General features: G+C 39.2%; 1 protein-coding gene across 1 annotated transcript in view; it reads left to right on the top strand.

Annotated features, from left to right (window-relative positions):
- RNF17 (ring finger protein 17) overlaps nucleotides 1–18,827 on the top strand; it is a gene marked incomplete at its 3' end in the record, with an annotated part of 39,232 nt that extends 20,405 nt beyond the window's left edge. Inside the window, exons 18-34 of the mRNA XM_084201019.1 lie at nucleotides 15–135; nucleotides 873–990; nucleotides 2,558–2,779; nucleotides 3,734–3,884; nucleotides 4,944–5,062; nucleotides 5,662–5,752; nucleotides 6,572–6,687; nucleotides 7,015–7,322; nucleotides 8,455–8,618; nucleotides 9,410–9,529; nucleotides 11,841–11,921; nucleotides 12,568–12,702; nucleotides 15,008–15,112; nucleotides 15,717–15,867; nucleotides 16,770–16,905; nucleotides 18,215–18,404; nucleotides 18,729–18,827. Coding sequence (XP_084057145.1) covers nucleotides 15–135; nucleotides 873–990; nucleotides 2,558–2,779; nucleotides 3,734–3,884; nucleotides 4,944–5,062; nucleotides 5,662–5,752; nucleotides 6,572–6,687; nucleotides 7,015–7,322; nucleotides 8,455–8,618; nucleotides 9,410–9,529; nucleotides 11,841–11,921; nucleotides 12,568–12,702; nucleotides 15,008–15,112; nucleotides 15,717–15,867; nucleotides 16,770–16,905; nucleotides 18,215–18,404; nucleotides 18,729–18,827 — 2,427 coding nt within the window. The remainder of the gene's footprint in view (nucleotides 1–14; nucleotides 136–872; nucleotides 991–2,557; nucleotides 2,780–3,733; nucleotides 3,885–4,943; nucleotides 5,063–5,661; nucleotides 5,753–6,571; nucleotides 6,688–7,014; nucleotides 7,323–8,454; nucleotides 8,619–9,409; nucleotides 9,530–11,840; nucleotides 11,922–12,567; nucleotides 12,703–15,007; nucleotides 15,113–15,716; nucleotides 15,868–16,769; nucleotides 16,906–18,214; nucleotides 18,405–18,728) is intronic.
- Between the last annotated feature and the right edge of the window lie 1,731 nt (nucleotides 18,828–20,558).

Raw genomic sequence — 20,558 nt, 5'->3', positions numbered from 1 at the left:
GGGTTATTCTTCAGGCAATCAGGTGTAGGCTGGCGTGCATTGAGCCATTCAAAGGGGCAAATGAGTGGAACAGAGAAGCCAAGGAAAGATTTGAAGAAATGACTGAAGATAAGCTTATGTTGTGTTCAGTTATTGGTAAGTTATCAGGAGTGTACTAATTTCTATTTATATATTGTTGTCTCAAATGTAGAAACAATCACTTTGATAATTAAAATAGTATTTATTTGAAATGCTTGTGTTTGTACCTGCTAGAGATAGCCTGGAGTGAGAATATCTAAATTCTCTCCTCTGATTGGAGGAGGCATAACAGATAAAACTTGCAACAAAAGTTCTGTTCATGTCTTGTCTTACAGTCTGCACCAATGTTACATGATACAAGTATTCTGATTATTCAGGTGGGCTTGTTTCCAAAAGTACTAGCTGTCCATGATGTTTCCTGACTTAATTGGTATCTTGGGAGTGTGATTGCCGCTGTTCTAAAATATTGACAAAAAAGAAAAATATTATCAGATAACACATATATGCCTTAGTAGGATTTTTCTCAATACCATATATTGTTCATATGTAGCTACTTACTTTTCAGCCCTTGCAGAATGATGATTTGGAGCCCATTTGATAAATGGAATTAAGCATAGCAGTTGGAGTTTTTGTACAAAAGCATTTTGTAATTATTGGTGTACTTTAAGTTAGTTTTATTGATATGGTCAAAGCTATGTGTCTGCATATTGTTAATGTTCAGAATCAATTATTTTGTACATCTAATGGTATTTTGGAGAATTCTGTCTTTTGGCACTATTTGTCATTGCTCTAAAACCAGTGTCTTCATACTGTCATTGATTGGCACTAATTATGTCAATATTATTAATTCACAGAAATTTTAGATAATAACGTCTTATCTATTGAACTCTTCAATGCCTCTGCTGATAATGGGAAAAAACTTAGTATTAACTGCCAGCTAGTTGAGGAAGACTTAGCATCCTACGTACCTGGGTAAATACATTGTACATTACTTTTAAAGTATTTGGAAATACGGAATTTGTGTATTGAAACTGTTGGCATGTCACCTCCAGTGGCTGGAATTTACCACATCTGCAATAAATTGATTTTAAGATCACATCCATCAGTTGTGTTATTTAGAGTGTAAGTGCAGCTCAATAGTTAAATTCTCAAACTAAATCTTAACTAATATGTTGAAGTTGTACCTGTGAAAAAATTAGAAATCAAATGTTTGCCTTGTACTTGTAGTGTCCCTAAGTGCCAGATCTTCCCAAAGTGTTCGCTGTTAAGGTTCCCATTCCCATGTTGTAAGAAAAAGAATTTGTGTCTTAAACCTGCACATATGGTGAGTCACCTCTTTGGGAGGTCTGTTACTAGAAAACACTTGGGTAACCAGCTATGACAGCAACAGAAGGGTTGGGAAGACAGCAGAGTTGGGAAGTGTGGTGGGGGAGATGAGGCTGATGAGGGTATAACACTGCTGCATTTAATTTGCTGGCTTTTTACCAAGATAATCCATGGGTTGTATTCATGAAAATCTGTAGTTACTCTTTCATTAATAATTTTTTGAATTCTGATGGAAATATAACATTAAATGGGAAGTTTTCATTCCAAAAGGAAATTCCTGAATTTGCTCTTTTAGGAGGAAGCATGTAAATGGATTTTCTCTCCTAGCTCAGAAATGTTATTAAATCTTACTCTAATACTGTCATAGTCACAATTTTTAGTAAGATTTTTGTAAGTTATGCAACCTGAACAGCTTAGTTGTTTTTTCTCTGTCACAAAGGTATTTTGTTGTGTCCCATCTGTACTTAGATGCCTGCTTCCAGCCTTCAGTTAAGGGGGTATATTCCATTGGTATAAGTTGTTGTGTAACACTGATCCCTAGAATAAAGTAGATTTTATGATCCCTTGCTCACTCCCCCTTCTTTAGTTGAACTGGGGAAAAAATAAATTCAAAAACTTATGGTCCAAAATAAAGTACTCTTGCAGGCAAAACAGACTTGATTTTACTTAGTTATTACTAATTAGCACTGAATTACTAATTTGGGCATTGGTACACCAAAGATTATAGTACCTACCCTCCTCCTTTCCCAGGGTCAAGTGTATTCCAAGCAGCTCTCATTCCTCTCCTGCATTTGAGCCACAGAGTCCATTCAGGGAGGCAGTGAATAGTGCAGGGAGTTGGGGTCAGGACACAGCAGTTTATCCATGCTGCCCCTTCCTTCTTTTCTTCCTGTGCTTTAGAATGGACCCCCCACAGGCCTTTGTCCCTTATTTTGTGGGGCAAGAGGCTCTCTCCAGATCTTCTGCTCTTATGATCTTGGTGTTCCCTGTGCTATCTTTTCTCTTCCCTGAATGTGGAAGGATACCTTCTGAAGGAGAATAAAAATGTTACTATTATTAGTGTTTCAGAAGTAGCATTTATGAATGTTTTTGTCTAAGCTACAATTCACTTTTTTCATGTTGAATAATTCTTGTTATTTTGTTATTGAGCTTTTTTCACTTCATTTAAAATCTGTTTAAACTTTCTATTCTAACTATTTTGTGCTCTTTACAGGTACACCGAAAAAAATGAAGTCAAGCCTAATGAAATATGGGATGATCCTCTAGAAGAAATTTCTAAGACCTCAGAAGCTTTTATTCCTACAGACATGGAATCTGTGGATGAAGGAGATTTCAGAGCACTTTGTAACAAGGAGTTACATGGGAGAATTAGTCATGTTGTGTCTCCTAGTAAAATTTTTGTACAATTGCTGGCATCAGAAAGTATACTGAAAAGGTACTAAAATTCAAAGAATTCCCTTTAGTTAAAGTGTCCTTATTACAAAGTGGTGAAGTATAGTCAGAACAAACTCTGATGAGAGTTGCATTTGGTACTGTGTACTTCTTGAAGGCTGCTGACTTACTTGCCTTTGAGGAAAGTATAGGAGCAGAAGAGAGGTTGGCACTATATTATGGCTTATTAAATAGTTCTGATTCCAAATTAAGTATATGATCTGATTCATGTTTCAAATCAGTTTTATTGCAGGAAGTGTTGGAGCCTGATGAATGCAACAGTGTCCAAAAAGATTAAATCTTCCTGCTCGCTCTTCTCTCCTTCCCATTCCCTCATTAGGAATCTGGTTAAATAAAACCTGTATCCCAAGTCTTAGAACTTAGTATTAGTGGTAGTAGCAGGGTTTGGTTTTTTCCAAAATGTTTCCAGTACCCTGTTAGGAAGATTGAACACAATTTCTAGACACAGTGTATGTCAGCCTGCCTTTGGTAGATATTTAGGTAACATTTCGGTACTCATGCCTGCTCTTTGGAAATAGGTAGAAGAGTGTGTCAAGGTTTAGTGCAAGTTGCTTATGTATTCATTTATCTTTTATTCTTCTTGGCTGTGACTGCCTAGAATCCCACTTATGTAGTCATGATATTGAGGACCACACTCTCCAGCTGTCAAGAGAAAACAGTGTAGTTTTCAAATAGTGCCATTCAAAGCACTTAGGATTGCTCAGATTAATTCCAGTACCTAAGTTAACATGATAGGTTTACAGACTTTTAATCAGCATGCATATGTTTTGTAACTCCCATTTCATGTATTTCTAACATGTCATGAAGAAAAACTGCAACACTGTGCATCTGTTAGAACAGTACAACTTCATTGTATGCTAGTTAAACAATGACTGAATAAGCCTTTTATTTACTGCATTACATTTTATCAGTAGAAAAGCGGTTTTTTGAATGTCAGTTTACAGGAGGAGATGGCTTCCATCTACAGAGAATCCCAGCCACAGTCTGTGAAGTGGGAGAGGGAAATGCACTGTGCTGTTTACGTACACGATGTGGGACAGTGGCAGAGGGGTCAGATAAGCAGAATTGTCTCTGAAACAAGTGCAGAGGTAAAGCTCTTATCATAACAGGGTTCTAACTTTTATTTCTAAACTTGAAAGCTTTCACTGATTAAAATAAGGTCAAATCTTTGTTTCTTTCTTCTGTGTTCATATTTTCTCACAGCCTTTTGCTTTTGTTGAGAGTTTAAGTCATGCTATACATTGCTGCAAATCAGTTGACTTGTCAAAGCAAAGGTTCCTTTACCAGGGAATCTGGTAGTTGAAGGCTCATGAGGTTTACTAAACTCTCTTTATTTACACTGCCCTTTGGAACATGGCAGTGATTCCCAAGCTATAGTCTAACAATTCATTTTAGATTCCAGCAGGTGTGTGAAACTAAGGGTTACAGTAATTCAAACGTAATGATCCTTGTTAAAAGAGGGAGCCAGTTGAACCAAGTGCAGCACCACAGGACCACATGTGGTCAAGCAGTTGCATGAACCCTAAACTGATGGTGATGCACTGTGCTGTGTAGCTATGGCATTTTCCACAGTAACCTTACACAGCACTGCTTGAAATGTGTTCTGTTGTACCAATTTGAAAATAATGAGCACCAGAAAAAAGCATTTTGTGACTAGATACTTACGTGTCTCTAAAGTTAGAATGGCTTTTTGATCATACAGGTAGTCCAGGACTGGATTGCTATTGATTTTTTTTCCCACCATTGTTGTGCCCAGGGGTCTTTTTAGTAGGAAGCAGAAATGGGACTTTGTGTATTTCAGTTTGTATCATCTGCTTTCTGAGCCCAAGAGCCTTCAAACAGCTATTTAACCCCCCATCAGAATAAAAAGCAAGGGGTGGAGGAGAGCTATTTCAGTGTTTCTTGGTTTACCAAAAAGTCAGTAAAGTTGTTTAACCCCCTCTGAACAACTTTGGTTTGTCCCTTTGCTATGCTGTGGTAGTTGCTTGAGTTGTGGTGAAGTATTTCAGTTCAAAAGGCATTTGTTAAATCCCAGTAATGTTTGAATTTTTTTTAACCTCCTCAGGAATGCTTTGAATTATCATTTCTTACAGATAACAGTAAGAAAGGGGTTGTCTTTCTGTTTTGTGGTTTCTTGCCTGTAACAGGTACTACTTTATGATTCTGGAGCTGAAAAAACAGTGGAGGTCAGCTGTCTAAGAAAACTTGAGGAAAACATGAAGACCATCAGGATGTTAGCAATAGAATGTTCACTGACAGAAATAAGGTAGCCTTTCCCTTATACTGAGTGGCAGCATCAGAAACTAATAATGACATACTTTTGTTAGCACTGATTATGTAAGATTTGGATGTGGTTTGCTTTTTGAATAAAGAAATGGGGTGCTGGCTGTGATTTATTAAATAAAGGTTTGGAGTTTTTTCTAAGGGTCTTGCTTTATAGTAGTAAAGCAGAAACTCTAGAAATAAATAATATTTATAGGTCGAGTTACAAAATAGTGAACAGATTTATTTCATTCAATACTTTTTTCTCTTGGCTCAGAATTTAAGACAAATTGGATCTCTTGAAACTGTACAGAAGGTCTCTTTTCTAGACTGTTACGACAGGCATCATAACTTCTAGAACTCATAATCCTCCTTATTTTGAAATTCTGGGCTTGTATTTTTTAATTTTTCTGGTTGTAGAGATCCAGAAGTTAATAATGATTTCATGTTACTCTTGACTGTAGTAGAGATTCTTTTTTTTCTGTAACAGTTTAGGCAGTGTAGAAAAAAAGCCAAGTTTTTAGTAGAGGGAAGAGTTGGCGGTTGTACTCAGGAGATGCCAACTTCTTTTGTACCTAGAGGTTATCATTTGTTCTATGTTAGACCCACAGGAGGAAGCACACAGTGGACAGCAACAGTGTGTGAATGCTTGTCCTATTACCTAACTGGAGCACAGGTGAAGATAGTCATACAGGTTTGTAATCAAAACCATTCGTATTTATAAAATTCCTGTCAGGCTGTCTGCTAATTTGGGATTATTTTCTGAATATTTTACCTTTCAAAAAGTCGTAAATAGAACTTGATTGTATAGCTGTTTGCTCTAGGTAAAAAAAGTGGTTTTTTTCTTTCTGTTTTACTTTTGTTGTTAACTGGAGCATTAGAGCAGTTGGTGGAGAGAACTTGATATATTTGGTTACTAAAGAACAGTAGATGTATCTTTGGGATCACTGGATGCTAACAGCCTTTATGAACAGATAAGCAAGCTGCTCAGGTTTTTTATGAGAATTATTTCAGCAGCTACTTTATTAGTTTTCAAGCCTCAGAGACTGGAAGAATTAATCCAGTGCTGTATGAATATCATTAGTAATTTATCTCTTCCACGGTTTAAAAAAAAATATTATTGGAAGGGTTTGATTTGTTCAGCTGTTGTCAGCTGCCAGTGATATTTTACAGTGTGTGTGGAAATAAAAGCAGTGATGAATGGAGTTATTTATGTAGGGGTTTAAATCTCCTGCTGGAAAACAAGTGTTTGGCACTTGATTCTATTAAAAAAGCTGAGGGGAAAAGCAAGTTTTACTCTACAACTCTTTTTTAATGCCATGTGTAGCATAGAACAGTTGGTAAAATTATTTATATGGATTAAATAGATTTGTGTCTTCTCATGTGGGCACTAGTTGTTCAAGGATGTCTGATTGACAGTCAGTACCAATAAAATGAAAAGCATGAAACATGCCTGTAGTTTAGAGGAAATGCATATTTGTAGTATGTTGTCCAGCTGTCCCATTTTTTCCAGGAAGATGTTGTGGGTTGTGCATTGCCTGTGAAAATTCTTTGCAAAGATGAAACGGGAAAAATGACTGATACTTCTGAATACCTTATTGAACAGGGTTTGGCCCTTAGAAACAGAAGGTTTGGATACTTTTCTTTTATATTCTCTCAGACTCTAATGTTCATATTTGACCAAACTAATAAGTAAATCAAAACATTTGGATTGTGTTCTACAGTTCTAGCAACAAAGTCCATTTTCAGTGGACTTACTTATAATGTTATCTAATGAGTATAATGTTATTTATTGTATCCATGGCACATTTCAGTTCTCTAAGTTTGTAGATGAGATGTTTGACAGTATTTTGAGATACCTTTGCCACTTCTCTGTGTTACTTGTATTATTTTGTAGTTTTGCACTTTTGAAGTTCTCTGTCAGTTAATATATTGGTGTTTGATTGAATCTTCTAGAACTGATAAAGCCAATGGGGCTTGTTTAGTCTCCAAGGAACATCTTGAAGTACATTTCGAGCAGGAGAACACACAGCTGGATGGTTGTAATTCCAAAATTGCATATGCAAGAAACAGGACTGTTCCAGAGGAAAGCACCACTATTTCAGAGAGGGAACAAAAATCACTCGAAATACATGAGCCACTGCCTCATCCAGAAATGGATGAAGTATATAAATCTCCCATTGTTCCTGAAGCAAAAGTTTTTCAGGCTGTAGTGAGTTGTATTGGAGGTGATGGAACTATTTATATAATACCAAAATCATTTGGTGAGTTTACGTAGAAGAAAATGCATTTATGAATCTGAGTGCTCTTGGGTATCAGAATGTATAGTAGCACACCTATCTGGTACATGTTCACTGTTCTGGAATATTCCTCTTGGGAGGTGGTGTCCTTTGGTGTGAGGGGCAGGGATTCTCTCTGTCCTGAAATAAACTTTCCTCCCAAGAAATTCAAAACCTCAAAGCACTTGGATAGGAAGGTTACTTGCCTTTCTTCTCTAGGCTGTAATGGGTAAAGCAGCAAGTGCTTTATTTTGTAATGTTGACTGATAAAGTAAATGTAGTAATTTACTTCAAAGTGATGTAGATACGCTCATAAAGATTATTGGAAGTTGGCTTGGTTCTCAGATACTGCTGTATTTTTTTTCCTTCAGTTTAAGCTCAGTACACAGTTTCTTCAGGCTCTTTATTTGCATTGTGATACATTCTGTATCTCACAATGTTTCTTGTTTGTGTTGCTTGAAAGAGGTTCATTTTCTTCTGACTGATGCAGTGTCACTCCTCATTCTCATGTTAGTATATCGTGCTTTAGAGAAATATTTACATATGAGAACATTAATTCTACCTTTTTTGCTCCACAAGTGCATTTAACTATTAGATTACGTGACTATTTTTATTCCTGAGACTTTGAAATTCAAAGTACAGTAACCCCACTTGAACAGGACTGTGTGTTCTTCCTGCAGTTCTTGCTGTAGGCTGGACCGTAGCAGGAGAGGTTCTTCTGGGCACGTCTTCTGTGTTGTTTCATGGTGTCCTACCCCTGAAACAGTGGTTTGGGATTTGTTGTCTTGTTCATGCTTTGTTTTGCTCTGATATAGTGCTTCCTAGGTGTCACTTCCAGAATTTATAGACTCTTCTACAAGTTCTTATGAGATTAGAATTCAGAATTTCTAATGGCTTCAGAATTGGAAATGCAGTTTACTGTTAGTAACTCTTCTACATATACTAGATATTGAACTTATATATTCTATCAGTGTTGGAAAATATATTTTAAAGCTGCACATGTGTTTGTTTATACATGTCATCTGCATCTGATGGGGCTTAGTGATGAAAACATTTTGCTTGAATTTTAGAGACTATTCTTAATTTATTTTTTTTTTATTTTGCCTCCTCTCCCAAGAAACTGCACTAAACAAATTGATGGCTGAGATACAAAATACCTTCAGAGGCCTTGGTCTCCTGATACCCTACTGCTGGAAGAAGGGAGAAGCCTGTGTTGTAAGAGGATCAGATACTGTGTGGTATCGAGCTAAAATTGTAGAAGTCAGTGGTAGTACTCTCCAAGTAAGTTTGATTGGATGGGGGGGATGTATATCTGCATATATGTGTTTTAAAAAGGCATATAATCCAATCCTCTAAAATAAATAATGGATTTAACATTTTTTCATTCAGCTGACCTGTGCAGTTGTTCATTCTGCTTAAGGCTGTGGATTGCTGTCCTCATTTTTACATTTATTTTAAAGATCAAATCTGTCTACCTATTTCAGTTGTCACAATTTTTCCTGTAGTTTCCCAAGTAATGATTAATTTTCTTAAGTAAAAAGCTGCTCTTGGTTTCCTGTAAGTAATCCCTTTTAGGTTTTTTATTTTGCTGTTCTTACCATATATAGAATGCTTTGAAAACAATTAGGTTTATAATGCCACATCTGCCCTAATCCCCACCCAAAAAGTATTGGCTGTCTGTTTCGAATTCTTTTTGCTGCACAGGTATAGAGCCTTCATCTCCTTAGCAGTTCATCTTACCTAAGCTCTTGAGTCTGCTTATGACTTTTGAATGCAGATTTGAAAAATCTATCCTAGTTCACAAATATTTTTTCCTTTCAATTTTAAAGTGATGTTGGTTATTCCACAAAAAGGTAGGAATTCTTGCAAGAGACCTTTATAAACTAAATTTCTAATCTGCCACACCACTTTTCTTAATCCTTTCTTGCTTTTTCACTTTGCCACATCACCTACTTAACCATCAAACCATTATTTTTTTCCCTCTATAAAAGTAATGCTGTAAATGAACGCATTCCTTTACTGGACTTAAGTATTTCAGGAATTATCTCAGGAAGTCTTTGCATTTCCTGTAGGTGCAGTACATAGATCGTGGTTACATAGAGAGCATTCCTCAGTGTCACCTGTATCCAACTACATTCTACACTGGCATTCCTCCGTTCTGCATCCCATGCCAGCTCTACAAGACGCTGCCGGTGGGTAGTGGCACATCTGTGTGGGGGTGGGTGGTTACTCAGATCAATACCCTGCCTAGTCAGAAAGGCTGAGATTAGTGCTGGGATCTTCCCTTGCCTGCAAGGACTCAGAGAAGAGATGGTGAGGATTGTTTCAGCAGGTCCTTGTCAGGACCCAGCAGCTTTGCTATATGAGGGGACCATGCTTGGAGGGTAGCTGTCAGTGGAGTAAACCTTTGAGACAGGACACTGCAGGCTTGGCAGGGGGATACTCTGAAATGATAATTCAGTTTGTAGTAGCAGCAACAAAAAGTAAGTCCTGGATTTCTTAATGCAGAATGGCCAGACAATCTGAAATTGTCAAGTCCTGCAAAACTGTGTTTCTAACATTCTAATCTTGGCTGTGTAGGAAGCAATCTAAACTAATACAGGTGAATTGTTTTAGGGGGTTTTGTCAGTAAGCAATTGGTGTGTAAATAACATCTTCACATTACCATCACACCTTGCTTACTCTGAACAGTGCACTTAAGTAAAAGTGGAATACTGAAATTACCAGCTTACTTTTATTGCTGGAAATAAGTTAATAAAGTAAGGAAGGCTGCAGGGGTGGTGGGGCAGGGACAGGCAGCAGACCTGCCAGGGAAAGGTAGCATGCCCAAGTAGGAAAGCTCCTGCAGCAGGTGGTGAGAGGGCCGTGTGGCATCAGGGAGGCTGAGGAGGGGTTGGATAGCTGATTCCAAGTGCAGTCTGCAGTGGACCTGCAGCCAAACAGGCAGAAACCCTCCCAGCTGCACGTGTAGAAAAGAGAAGGGGCAATAATGCAGAAGAGTGGAAGCTTGCAATGGCAAGGACCTGCAAGAAGAAGAGATTTTTCCCCAGAGTGTGAGGTGCTCTTGCTTTGTCACTCTGCAGGCTGATGAGGATGGAGCCTTCACATGAGGAGAGAGGCCAGGGCTGAGGAGGGCAGCACCCTCTGCTCCCTGTGTAACCCCCAGTGCAGCTGACAAAAGGCAGTGGGAGATGGGAGATGAGTGTCCTGCCTGTTTGTATCAGGGACATCACTGAGAGGCTGCCAGGCCCTGTACACTCCTCTCACTGTTACCCAGTGCCATGAGTTAGTTACCTACTCCTGTTGTCACCAGTGATACCCCTCAGACTGCTCCTGGCTGTATCTGCAGGGGTTATCTGCAGATCCCAAGAGTGTTTGTAAGGATCTGTGGCCTGCCAGTAGTTTTTTCATCAGTCCTGTCTGGCAGAGGGAAGAGGTTTGAAAGGTTCACTCCAGTCTGGTGAGTTTAGAAATCATGACAGGACTGTTGCCACAGCCAGTGGCTGGGCTGCTTGGATGATGGCACTCACTTTGAGGAGCCTGCTCTGGTGGGGTCCTGTGGGGTCGTGTCCCAGAGAAGAGGAGCCTCTTTGGTCCATAGGTGTGCCAAGCCTGGAGAGGGATGGCGGGTCAGGAGAGCACCTGAAGAGCAGCACAGTGGGAGCAAGTCCAGGGAAGGGCAGTGAAGATCAGAGGGCTGGAGCACCTCTCCTGTGACAGGCTGAGAGAGTTGGGCCTGTTCATCCTGGAGGAGGCTCGAGGGAGATCCTCAGCACCTTCCAGTGCCTAAAGGGGCCTAGAGGAGAGCTGGGGAGGGACTCCTTACAAGGTCCTGGAGTGGTAGGACAAGGGGGAATATCTTCAAATTAACAGAGGGCAGGTTTAGATTTTGTACAAGGAAGAAAATCTTCACTGCAAGGATAGCAAGACATGGGAACAGGCTGCCCAGGGATGATGTTGATGCCCCATCCCTAAAGTGTTCAAGGCCAGGTTGGAGGGGGCTTGGAGCAACCTGGTCTAGTGGAAGGTGCCCATGCCCACAGCAAGAGGGTTGAAGCTCAATCTCTAAGGTCCTTTCCAACCCAAACCAGTCTATGATTCTATGAAAGACAGGCTTGTAAGGGTACAGGTTGGAAAGCAAACAGATACAGCAGAGGATAAAAGTATTTAAGTTATTCTGTTTTGTTGTGTGTTATCTTAATTTCTGGAATTCTTTGGATTATGCTTCAGACAATTTTGTACACGTACATTATTGCATACGTAGTATTGGTTAGGTTTGGCAAGCAGCACCTCTTTCTAAGCCATTTCAGGATCTGAAAATTGTAGGTTGCATTGTCACTTAAATTATAATGCACCAAATAGCAGATAATATTTAAATGATGTGTGTCTTTTAATCAGATTTCTTTTTTAATGGTAGTTGTGTATTTCCATCTACTCTAAGAATAGGAAGACTCTTATTTGTTAGCATCTTAATGTGTTGATTTCTTGCTTTTCTCTAAATAGGTTGGAAATTTTTGGCAGCAGGAGGCAGTAGAATACCTTCAAGAGCTTCTCAAAAATGAAGAGGTTGAAATTCATGTTAAGGTAGCCTAATTTATCCATAGATGTGGAATGAAGCAAAGTTTTTGTTGTCTTTTTCCTTTTAACTGACATAAGGAATGGTACATGAGGGAGTATAGTAGTAAATGTATTTCTTAGACAAAAGAAAAACCACAACTAAACTTACTTCTCCTGTGCCTTTACCTTTATAATAGTTTTTAGGCCTTAGATATCTCCATTAGGGTTAGTGCTGTTTTTCATTCTGTTCATGTTGAGTTGTCATTTTGACAAGTAACCTACCTACTGGCATCAATTCTAGTCTAGGTGATAAAATTCTGACATAATTAAGCACGGATGTGCTTAAATTTATTTATTAAAATTATAGGGAAATACATTATCTGTATTTTCTGAAAACAAGCCATTTCAGACAGCTTAATGATAACTTGTGAAGGGGAAGGGTTTGAGTGAGCAAACATGGGATAATATTTCAGTGTTAGGATGAGCAATTGGTGCTTCCATATCAGAAGGAGAGATATTCCCTTTTGTGTTACAACTGATGTTAACAGGCATCTTGGTCTTGTGTCTTTGAGTGGTATGCTTATCAAGGAGAGAGGTTTGAATTTCTTGGTCACTATTTCTAAAACTTCAGCCAGTATTACTATTACAATCCTGTTTTGTCCTGTGTAAATAGGAGTTACCAGATAACCCATGGGGCAAGTTGTCCATCAGCCTGTATTTTGGGGGGATGTCCCTTTCGTCCTTCATGGCATACCAGAGGTACTGTGTTGCTGAAGACTGCCAGGACATACAAAAGCTGGTGAGATTTGTGTGTGTGTGTCCCTTCTGCTGTTGCTCTTCTAACATTGGAAAGAGTATTCAGTTGCTTGTGATCTAGGAGGATTTGTTACTTTTTTTAATCTGTGTGGTTTTTGCTGTAAGCAGCAGTAGGACTGAGCACACAGGTCTGCAGCATATCATGGGGAGCTACAATGTGCTGATAAGACTGTGGAATAGTAAATTGCCAAGAGTTTGTTCACAGACTGTAATGAAAAGAGATTCTTGCACTTCTGTTTAAAGTCCAGCTAGTTTTTATGTTCCTCTAGAACACTAGGAATAGGGTAATACTTTTATCACTTGAAGGGATTAGTTTTTCCTAGAAATATATCCAAGGATGGAGTAAATTAAATCAAGTGTTTCATCATAAACCCAATGATTTATAGAGGAGTTACCTAGGTTCTTTATTCCATGAGTCTGGGACATTTACCTGATGGTCTTCAGGAAAGGATTGAAGTTTCCACCTATCTTCATTTTCTTAACACAAAAAACTCATACATAAATAATTTCTCTGTATTTGTTTTCTTTTTTGTTCCTTGAAATCTGGGGATCAGGTTTATTTAAATTGCTAAGACTATGTTATTGCATTTTTCTCTTAATTCTGTTTAAGTCTACCAGTGTGCTTTTTTTGCCAATGAAGATCTTTGCTTCAGAAAATAATTTTCCAGTACAGAGTCAGCTGCTGTCACTGCTGGTGCAAGGCTCGAGTTGTCTGCCACTGGGCTCATGATGCAGTTAGAAAAATCCCTCAGTGTATATTAGAGCTGAGTAACCATGGAAAACCTCATTGTAAATCAATCTCTTGTTGCATTTTCATAAAGTCAGCACGACACACAGCTTCAGCAAACTAAATATGGATCTGGAAATGAGATTTGTACCTTTAACACAAAAATTAAATTTGGAGAACAAAAATAAAGCTGTTTAAGAAGGTTGCAAGCAAGAAGCATTCAGAAAGCCTGAAATGCTTTCCTCAAGGAATAATAGCAATAAGCAGATCCATTCCAGGAATAAGTGACTCAGAACAATTTGTAAGAAAATAGACATCAGAAGTGTTCAGTTGTAGACCAGAAAAGAAGCAAGGTATCAGAACTCGAGCTGAATCTCAGGAACAGCAGAAGTGGGAAGCAAGCAGCTCTGAACACATTCAAACATAACCAGTTCTGGGTTTAGCTGTAGAGATTCAGCAGCCATGCTCACGAGACAGCTAAAGTGCATTATTTTCACAGAAGGTATAAAAATTATCTATTATTTCATTCTATAGCTTTGTTACTTTATTTCACAGCTTCAAATGTGTGATTTGTGGTAAGTTAAGCTGATAAGGACTTCATTCTATTTTGTGAGCCTTGCAGCTGCTAACAGTGGCTTATGCAGAGCTCAGTGCAGCCACTGCTGCAGTGTCTCTGTCTCTGAGATGGGCTTGCCTTGCACTGCACTGATGAGCTCAGGAGCTGGTCTTTGTGACCATATGACAATCCTAGCTTAGGCACTGGCCTGAAAGACTCCTGGTAGGGCAGTAGGATGTTGGAGAATGCATCAGAGCCTACAAATGTGCTGAACTTTACAGCAGTGACTCTTATTCCAGGTGTGAGTGTCCAAGTGTAGTCAGGTGGCTCCCGACTCACACTGCTCCTGATAGTTTTGCAGAAATCTGGTATTCAGTTTGTGTATTTCTGATTTAGTTAGATATTCTTTCTTTACTTGTAGGAGTACATACTTTGAATGGAAAAAAAATCTTTTTTTCCTAGCTAAGTTTGAGGAACATAATGATTTTTTGTACTGCATCTGTCAGATCCTGGAAGGGAAACAAAGGGTCATAATTCATTGTTTCATTTTCCAGTTACATATGTTGCTTTTAGTTTTCTCTTTTCTCAGGGCATAATAAAAAGCGTTCCTCAAGTAAATGTGTAAAAATGTATTTTGGAGAAATTGTACATTTTGTTACACATAATATTTTAAGTACTAGAGATAATATGAGCTCTTTTCATGACCTATGATCTAGCTGAGCTGTGTGCCTTCTAAAAGTATAATTTAATGCACCAGGATTTATTTTGTGGTGAACCAAATGCAGAAATGACATGTAGAATTCAAATACATGGTTCTGAAAGATACACTGGACAAGGCCATGCTGCTGAGAAAAATTTTTATCTGTACATTGCAATGTCAGTTTCATCAAGGACACACTGCTTATTGTTATTATACACCTTTTTAGGTAACTCCTTTGAACCAGAAGTCATACCTAAGTTAGTTTCTATTTTGTTATTCAGTATGATGCTCAGCTGAAGTCTGTCTTGGTCTAGGGGGTATTTGAAGGAGAACTTTCACCTTCGTACCTGCTGCAACCACTGCCTGTTCCAGGAGAAACCTTTCCTGTCACAGTTACCCACTTGGTGTCCCCCAAGGAGGTGAGTGTGTCTGGTCAGCATCTCACACGCTGCAGTCCCACTGAGCTGGTGAAAAGGAGGGCACAGATGGCAATCTTAGAGCATTAGAGGCTGCAAAATGGTCCTGAGATATTGGTGCAGCTATTTGCGGCATTAGAGCTGCAAAATGGTCCTGAGCTATTGTGTGGGGCAGCTCTCTGGATGAACACTTAGTTGAAATAAGCTCATAGGTGGGAGCATTGAAACACTAATCATTTCTCTAGAAAAATGAATTAAAGAATTATGCTACTGCAGTCTGGTAGTTAGCTTTTTTAATAAGAAAATAGGTTGTTGGAGTTTAACATGGCAGAACAATAGTGAATTTTGTGTAAGCCCACACAGCTTCCTGGAGTTCTGCCCAGTCTCCCAGGCAAAAGGCAGAATGTCATGTGCATTGATCGAATAAAAGATTCCTATGTGGACTTTGGTGTTGACTGATGAAATAGAGAAGAAAGGGGAGCAGGGAGATGCTGAACCTTTCAAAGATGGGATCTGGATTAAAAGGAGTCTTTTCATAATAGTTGGAATTCCTCGTTCCTAAATTAACTGCAAAAAATAGTAACTTCAGAGCCTTTTCTTTAAATAGGTTTATATTTGTCTTGATTCTTCTGAGAACCTTAGAAAGCACTCTGCCACAGAGAGATCTGCCAGCTGTGACTCAGAGAGCCTTAGTAAAGCCCTGAAGTGGTGCAATAAAATTGTAAAGACACTTCCTCATCTAACAAACTTCAAAAAAGGTACGTTGTGTGTTTATTTTCCCTGTTGTTTAATGTGGATATTCAGAAAACCTGAATTTCCTTTTGTATTTCTATGTATCTTTAAATAAAAGTTTTGGAGAGTAAGGAGTAAGATCACACTATAATTACATGACACACTGTAATACGTTTTTACTCTTCCTTAAATTGAGGCTTTTGTGTCATTCTCCTCCACTGGAAAATGATGGACAGAACTCAGACTCCCAGTACCTGTTAGATTTATGGACTGACTTTAGATCCCATTTGGCAGTAATAAAACTTTACCCTAAAGGCACCTGTCACTGAACTGTGATAATTTTATTAAATATTCAAAAGACAAAAGTTATATACAGAAAATCGTGTTATAAATGTTTAGAAGTTGTGTGAGCCCTAAGGAGCACCACTTCAATGTCCACAGCTGTTGGGCCTAAATTAACACCAGTATGGCTGTCTAAAACCTGGTGAGGAAAGCAGTTCTCACTCATTGATTCTGCCAACTCATAAAACTCAGGATGAGATTTTAGACATTATCTGCCTCCTGTATTCCAGACATGTGTGTTCACCTGGAGATCAATCTATTTACTAACTGGATTGTGCAGATGAGTCCAAGTTGAAAAGCTGGAACATTAAACTACTTGGATCACTATCTTTTAAACAAGAAATTTGCCATTATTTCTCACCATTGCCATGTGAGGCAGAAAAACTTGACTTAGATTTTATAGTACTGCTTGGATTTCAGAGAGAATTGGAGGATGCATGGAACAAAATCGTAGTACAGTTTTGATAAGGAAAAGGAGACTTAATCTTGGTCACAAAGTAAAGTGGATTTTCAGGGTCACTCTGTACTGCACTGAGTACCGTGGGATGTTAATGTGGTGGTTTTGGTTTTTTTCTTTCTTTCACAGAGCTGCCTTGCCTTGCAGAGTATGTGGATGGTTTATGGTATAGAGCAAAGCTCCTCTCTATTACACAGCTTGTGCCTGTTCAGATTCTGGTTCAGTTTGTTGACTATGGTACTTACTTAGTTGCCCCAACAAGCAGGTAAATAAGAAATAACTGCATGTCAAATGTCTGTGTGTATGTATGCATACACTTAAATCATAAAATACGTACTTATAAATAAATATATGTATGTTACATTTATTATTAATTTTTCTAGAAATATGTATATATTTTTTACCATCATTTACTATTGGATTTCAGTTAGAGAGAAAGTGTTTTGGCTGGTTAAATAATTTCTGTCTGCAGGGTGTGGGGTTTGTGCACCTGCTTCTCTGTTTCAGGTTGTTCTGAGAAGCCCATTGTTATAATACCAGATTTCTCCATTATCCCCACTTACTTAACCTGTAAGTGGGCTCAGGTTAATCTGCTTCTGCACCTGAGAACCTTACTCAAAACAAGGCATGAGCCTTCCAGGTGTACAAACAAATCCCAATCCTGTGTGACTGTCTTCTACAGAGAAGATAGCTGGTGAATAAACTGAGGGATAAAGGAGTATCTGAGTGGGCCTGTGTGGAAAATGGAAGTTCAGATCCCTGTTCTGTGCAGCTCTGAGATGCTGTGCACTGCTCCTGTGCTGACACAGATGTCAGCTGAGTGTCTCAGACATCCCAGGCTTTTAGGGTTCCGTAAGGTTTTAGGGTTCCGTCTGAATTTCTTACACACATACATTTATATACATGTGGATCGTACATAGTACTACAGTGCATACGTAGAACCTGTATCTATAGTACACATACACACATATGTACTGCTTATTCACAATGACTTGCTCTCAGGCTTCTTGTGGAGTGTAAACTTCCTTGCTGAAGATGCAAAAATGGGGATTTGAACAGATTTTGTGCTTTACATTCTGTTAGGGCCTTGGGAGACAGTCTCTTTTGTTTCAGAGCTGCATTTCTCTGCTTCCCCTTTCCCTTGCTTCTTTAGAAAGATAACAAATGGGGAGATGACAATGTAAACTCCAGGTACCTATTTCCAGTAATGTGTCTAGAGCACATTCAGGTGTGTAGCATTTGGACCACAAAGGTTTGTGGAGCTGCATTGTTATGATTCACACTTGGATTCCGGTGCTGCGGTCTGTGTTTGGCTCTTGGGACTCCTCCCTGGGCAGAGTACTGGGTAGGGGTCTCTGATGCTGGGCTGCTTCCTGACAGCTCCTGTGCTAAGTCCTTCAGAGGGCCTGAGGAATTGTTGGGGCTGATGTTGGCATGTTTCTGTAGAGCAGGGACTCCAATCCTGGTTCCCACACCATCAAAGTGCTGTGTGAGCCACGCAGCCATCCTGATGACCTTACTGGCCAGTCCATTGCTGTGGGCAAACACTTCTCATTTTGTCATGTTGCTTTCAGATTGCGTCACATACCTTGTCATCTGCTGAAGTACCCAGTTCAAGCTGTACGAGTTCTCTTGGCTGGATTTAGACCTGCTTCAGATGACAAAAACGTGGAAAGAATTCCTTATTCCCCAGAATGGAGCCTGAAAGCATTGTGGACCATGGTGGACTGTGTGGAAGGAAAGCGTCTCTCTGCTTCCATACTTGTAAGAAATGCCTTTTTTTTTTTTCCCAGGTTCTTGCTGAGCCTAAAATTCTTACTACCACTCTAATTTCTAAGTCTTTGTTTTACTGTGATCCTCATAGTTAAAAATTGAAAACCATTTACCATGAAGGAAAGCTTAAGAGAAAATGGTGTGATGTTCTTAACTCTGCAATCACAAAGCTCCTGAGCATTCCTGTTATTATAAAACCAGTTTACTTAAAAACAGAGGTATTCTATTTATATTCACAGTTCCATTTAGACAGTGAGTGTGTTCAGTATCAGCTTGAGATTTAAATCTGTAACTGTCAACACTGTAAACTTTCAGACTGTTTCACCAGAGGTTACCATTTCCTTGTATGGAGATGACAAAAATCTGGTTCATCTGAAGCTGATAGAAATGGGTCTTGCAGAGTTGGATCAGTGACACGTAAGTACAGTGAACATGAACTACAGATTCATACCATTGGGGAGGGATGATTGCAGACGTTCTAAGCAAGGTATAAACTGCCAGTAATGTGGACAACTAAAGTTTATTTGAGAGAAAATCCCTTCTGTCCACACATCCATCTATTAGTAAAGTATTTAGCATAAAACAAAAAGTTGTTAATTTTTAACTTTTTTACATACCATTACTGAAACCCACGGTTTTAAGAAGTTACAGGCACTGAAACAAAGAACCCTGGGGTGGTATAACATAAAGAGCTTCTGCTGTCAGTAACTGAAAAAGGCAATTTGCAGATATGGCAGTGTACTCTGCCCAGGCAATCAAAACTAATCTTTATTTTCTGCTTTTAATCTGTGTCAGGTGCTGGTGGTTCTCAGTGATTGCTTGGGCAAACATCTGTGATAGCGTGCTGGGGACCACATGTCTAGACAAACAGGGAATATTTTTAATGAAGAGCTTTTTACTATGTGTATAAAGCTCTTCTTTAGGGTTATGTGTTATCCATGGGGATATGTGTTAGCCATGGGGAATCCCAGAGACTTGGATTTTCATATTTCTTGGCCAACCCTGTTATGTCATTTTTCCTTCCCATTTATTTATTCCCCATTCCTTCCCATTTAATAAAGCACTCTTCTAGCAGATCTGAACAGATGATGTTCCTAACACTTTCTAATATTGCAATAGTGGAACTATATATCCACATCTCAGTCGTTTCTGGCCTTGGAGCCTTAAGTATTGTTCTGTGATACCCTTCTCATAGGAGTAGATGGAACTAATGCTTAGGGGTGAAGAATTAGATCAAAAGCTGACGCTGGGACACTTTTTCTAGTATCTTGTTAAAAGACTTGAAGGGAAGATGAAATTTTATTATTGTGACATTAGCTCTTGTTGTGTTTCAGGTTGGTGGCAGACATCTCAACCCAGCACCAGATAGGGAGCAAACAGCTGGGGCTGCATTACTGTCTTTGTTCTAGAACACGTTTGTATTGTTGCTGGTTTCTGTTTTCACTTTCAGGTGTTGTTACACCTCTTTCACTTCAGAGTTTGGGAATAAACAGTTTGGTCAGCATGCACCTAAAAGCTTATTTTCCTTTACTGCTGTAGTACGTGAGGTTTCTTTGGGTGCGTCTTCATTGTACTAAATCCTTTACCTGTAAAGCTCAGCCCCTCCCAGTCTCTCCAAGGAGAACTTGGTCTAGATTATCAAGAAACACACTTGTGTGATGACTTCACAACCTCTCCAGGCAGTCAGTTCCAGGGCTCAGTCACCCTCCCAGTAAAGCAGCCTCTTGCTGATCGGAGGGAACCTGCTGTGCTTCAGTCTGTGCTCATACACAGAGAGCCTTGCACACATCTCTTCCTTCAAGCTCCCATGAAAGCAAGGGTCCAAAGCTGACCTCCATGCCCAGGCACAATGGGACAAGCAGTGGAAGGATCCTGTCACACTTGCAGTACATATTCTAGTACTAACCAGACACGTCCTAGCTGCTGTTGCAAATACCCCAGAGAGCTCATGCTCATTTTCAAAATGTTTTCATTTAAAGAAGACCAAAACCCCACTGTTTATCACCGTCTTGAAAGTGACTCAGCCCTGAATTATGTAACAGCTGCTGTTTGAGCAGTTTGACCCAAAAGGCCAGGACCTGTCTCTGCACCCAGCCAGGGAACTTCTGGGCGTGAGCAAGCACAGTTCTCATTGCCACCCTCTGG

This window comes from Fringilla coelebs, assembly GCF_963513975.1.
Source record: "Fringilla coelebs genome assembly, chromosome: 2".
Taxonomy (NCBI): domain Eukaryota; kingdom Metazoa; phylum Chordata; class Aves; order Passeriformes; family Fringillidae; genus Fringilla; species Fringilla coelebs.
The sequence above is the reverse complement of the archived record's forward strand: the minus strand, read 5'-3'. Positions and strand labels throughout refer to the sequence as shown.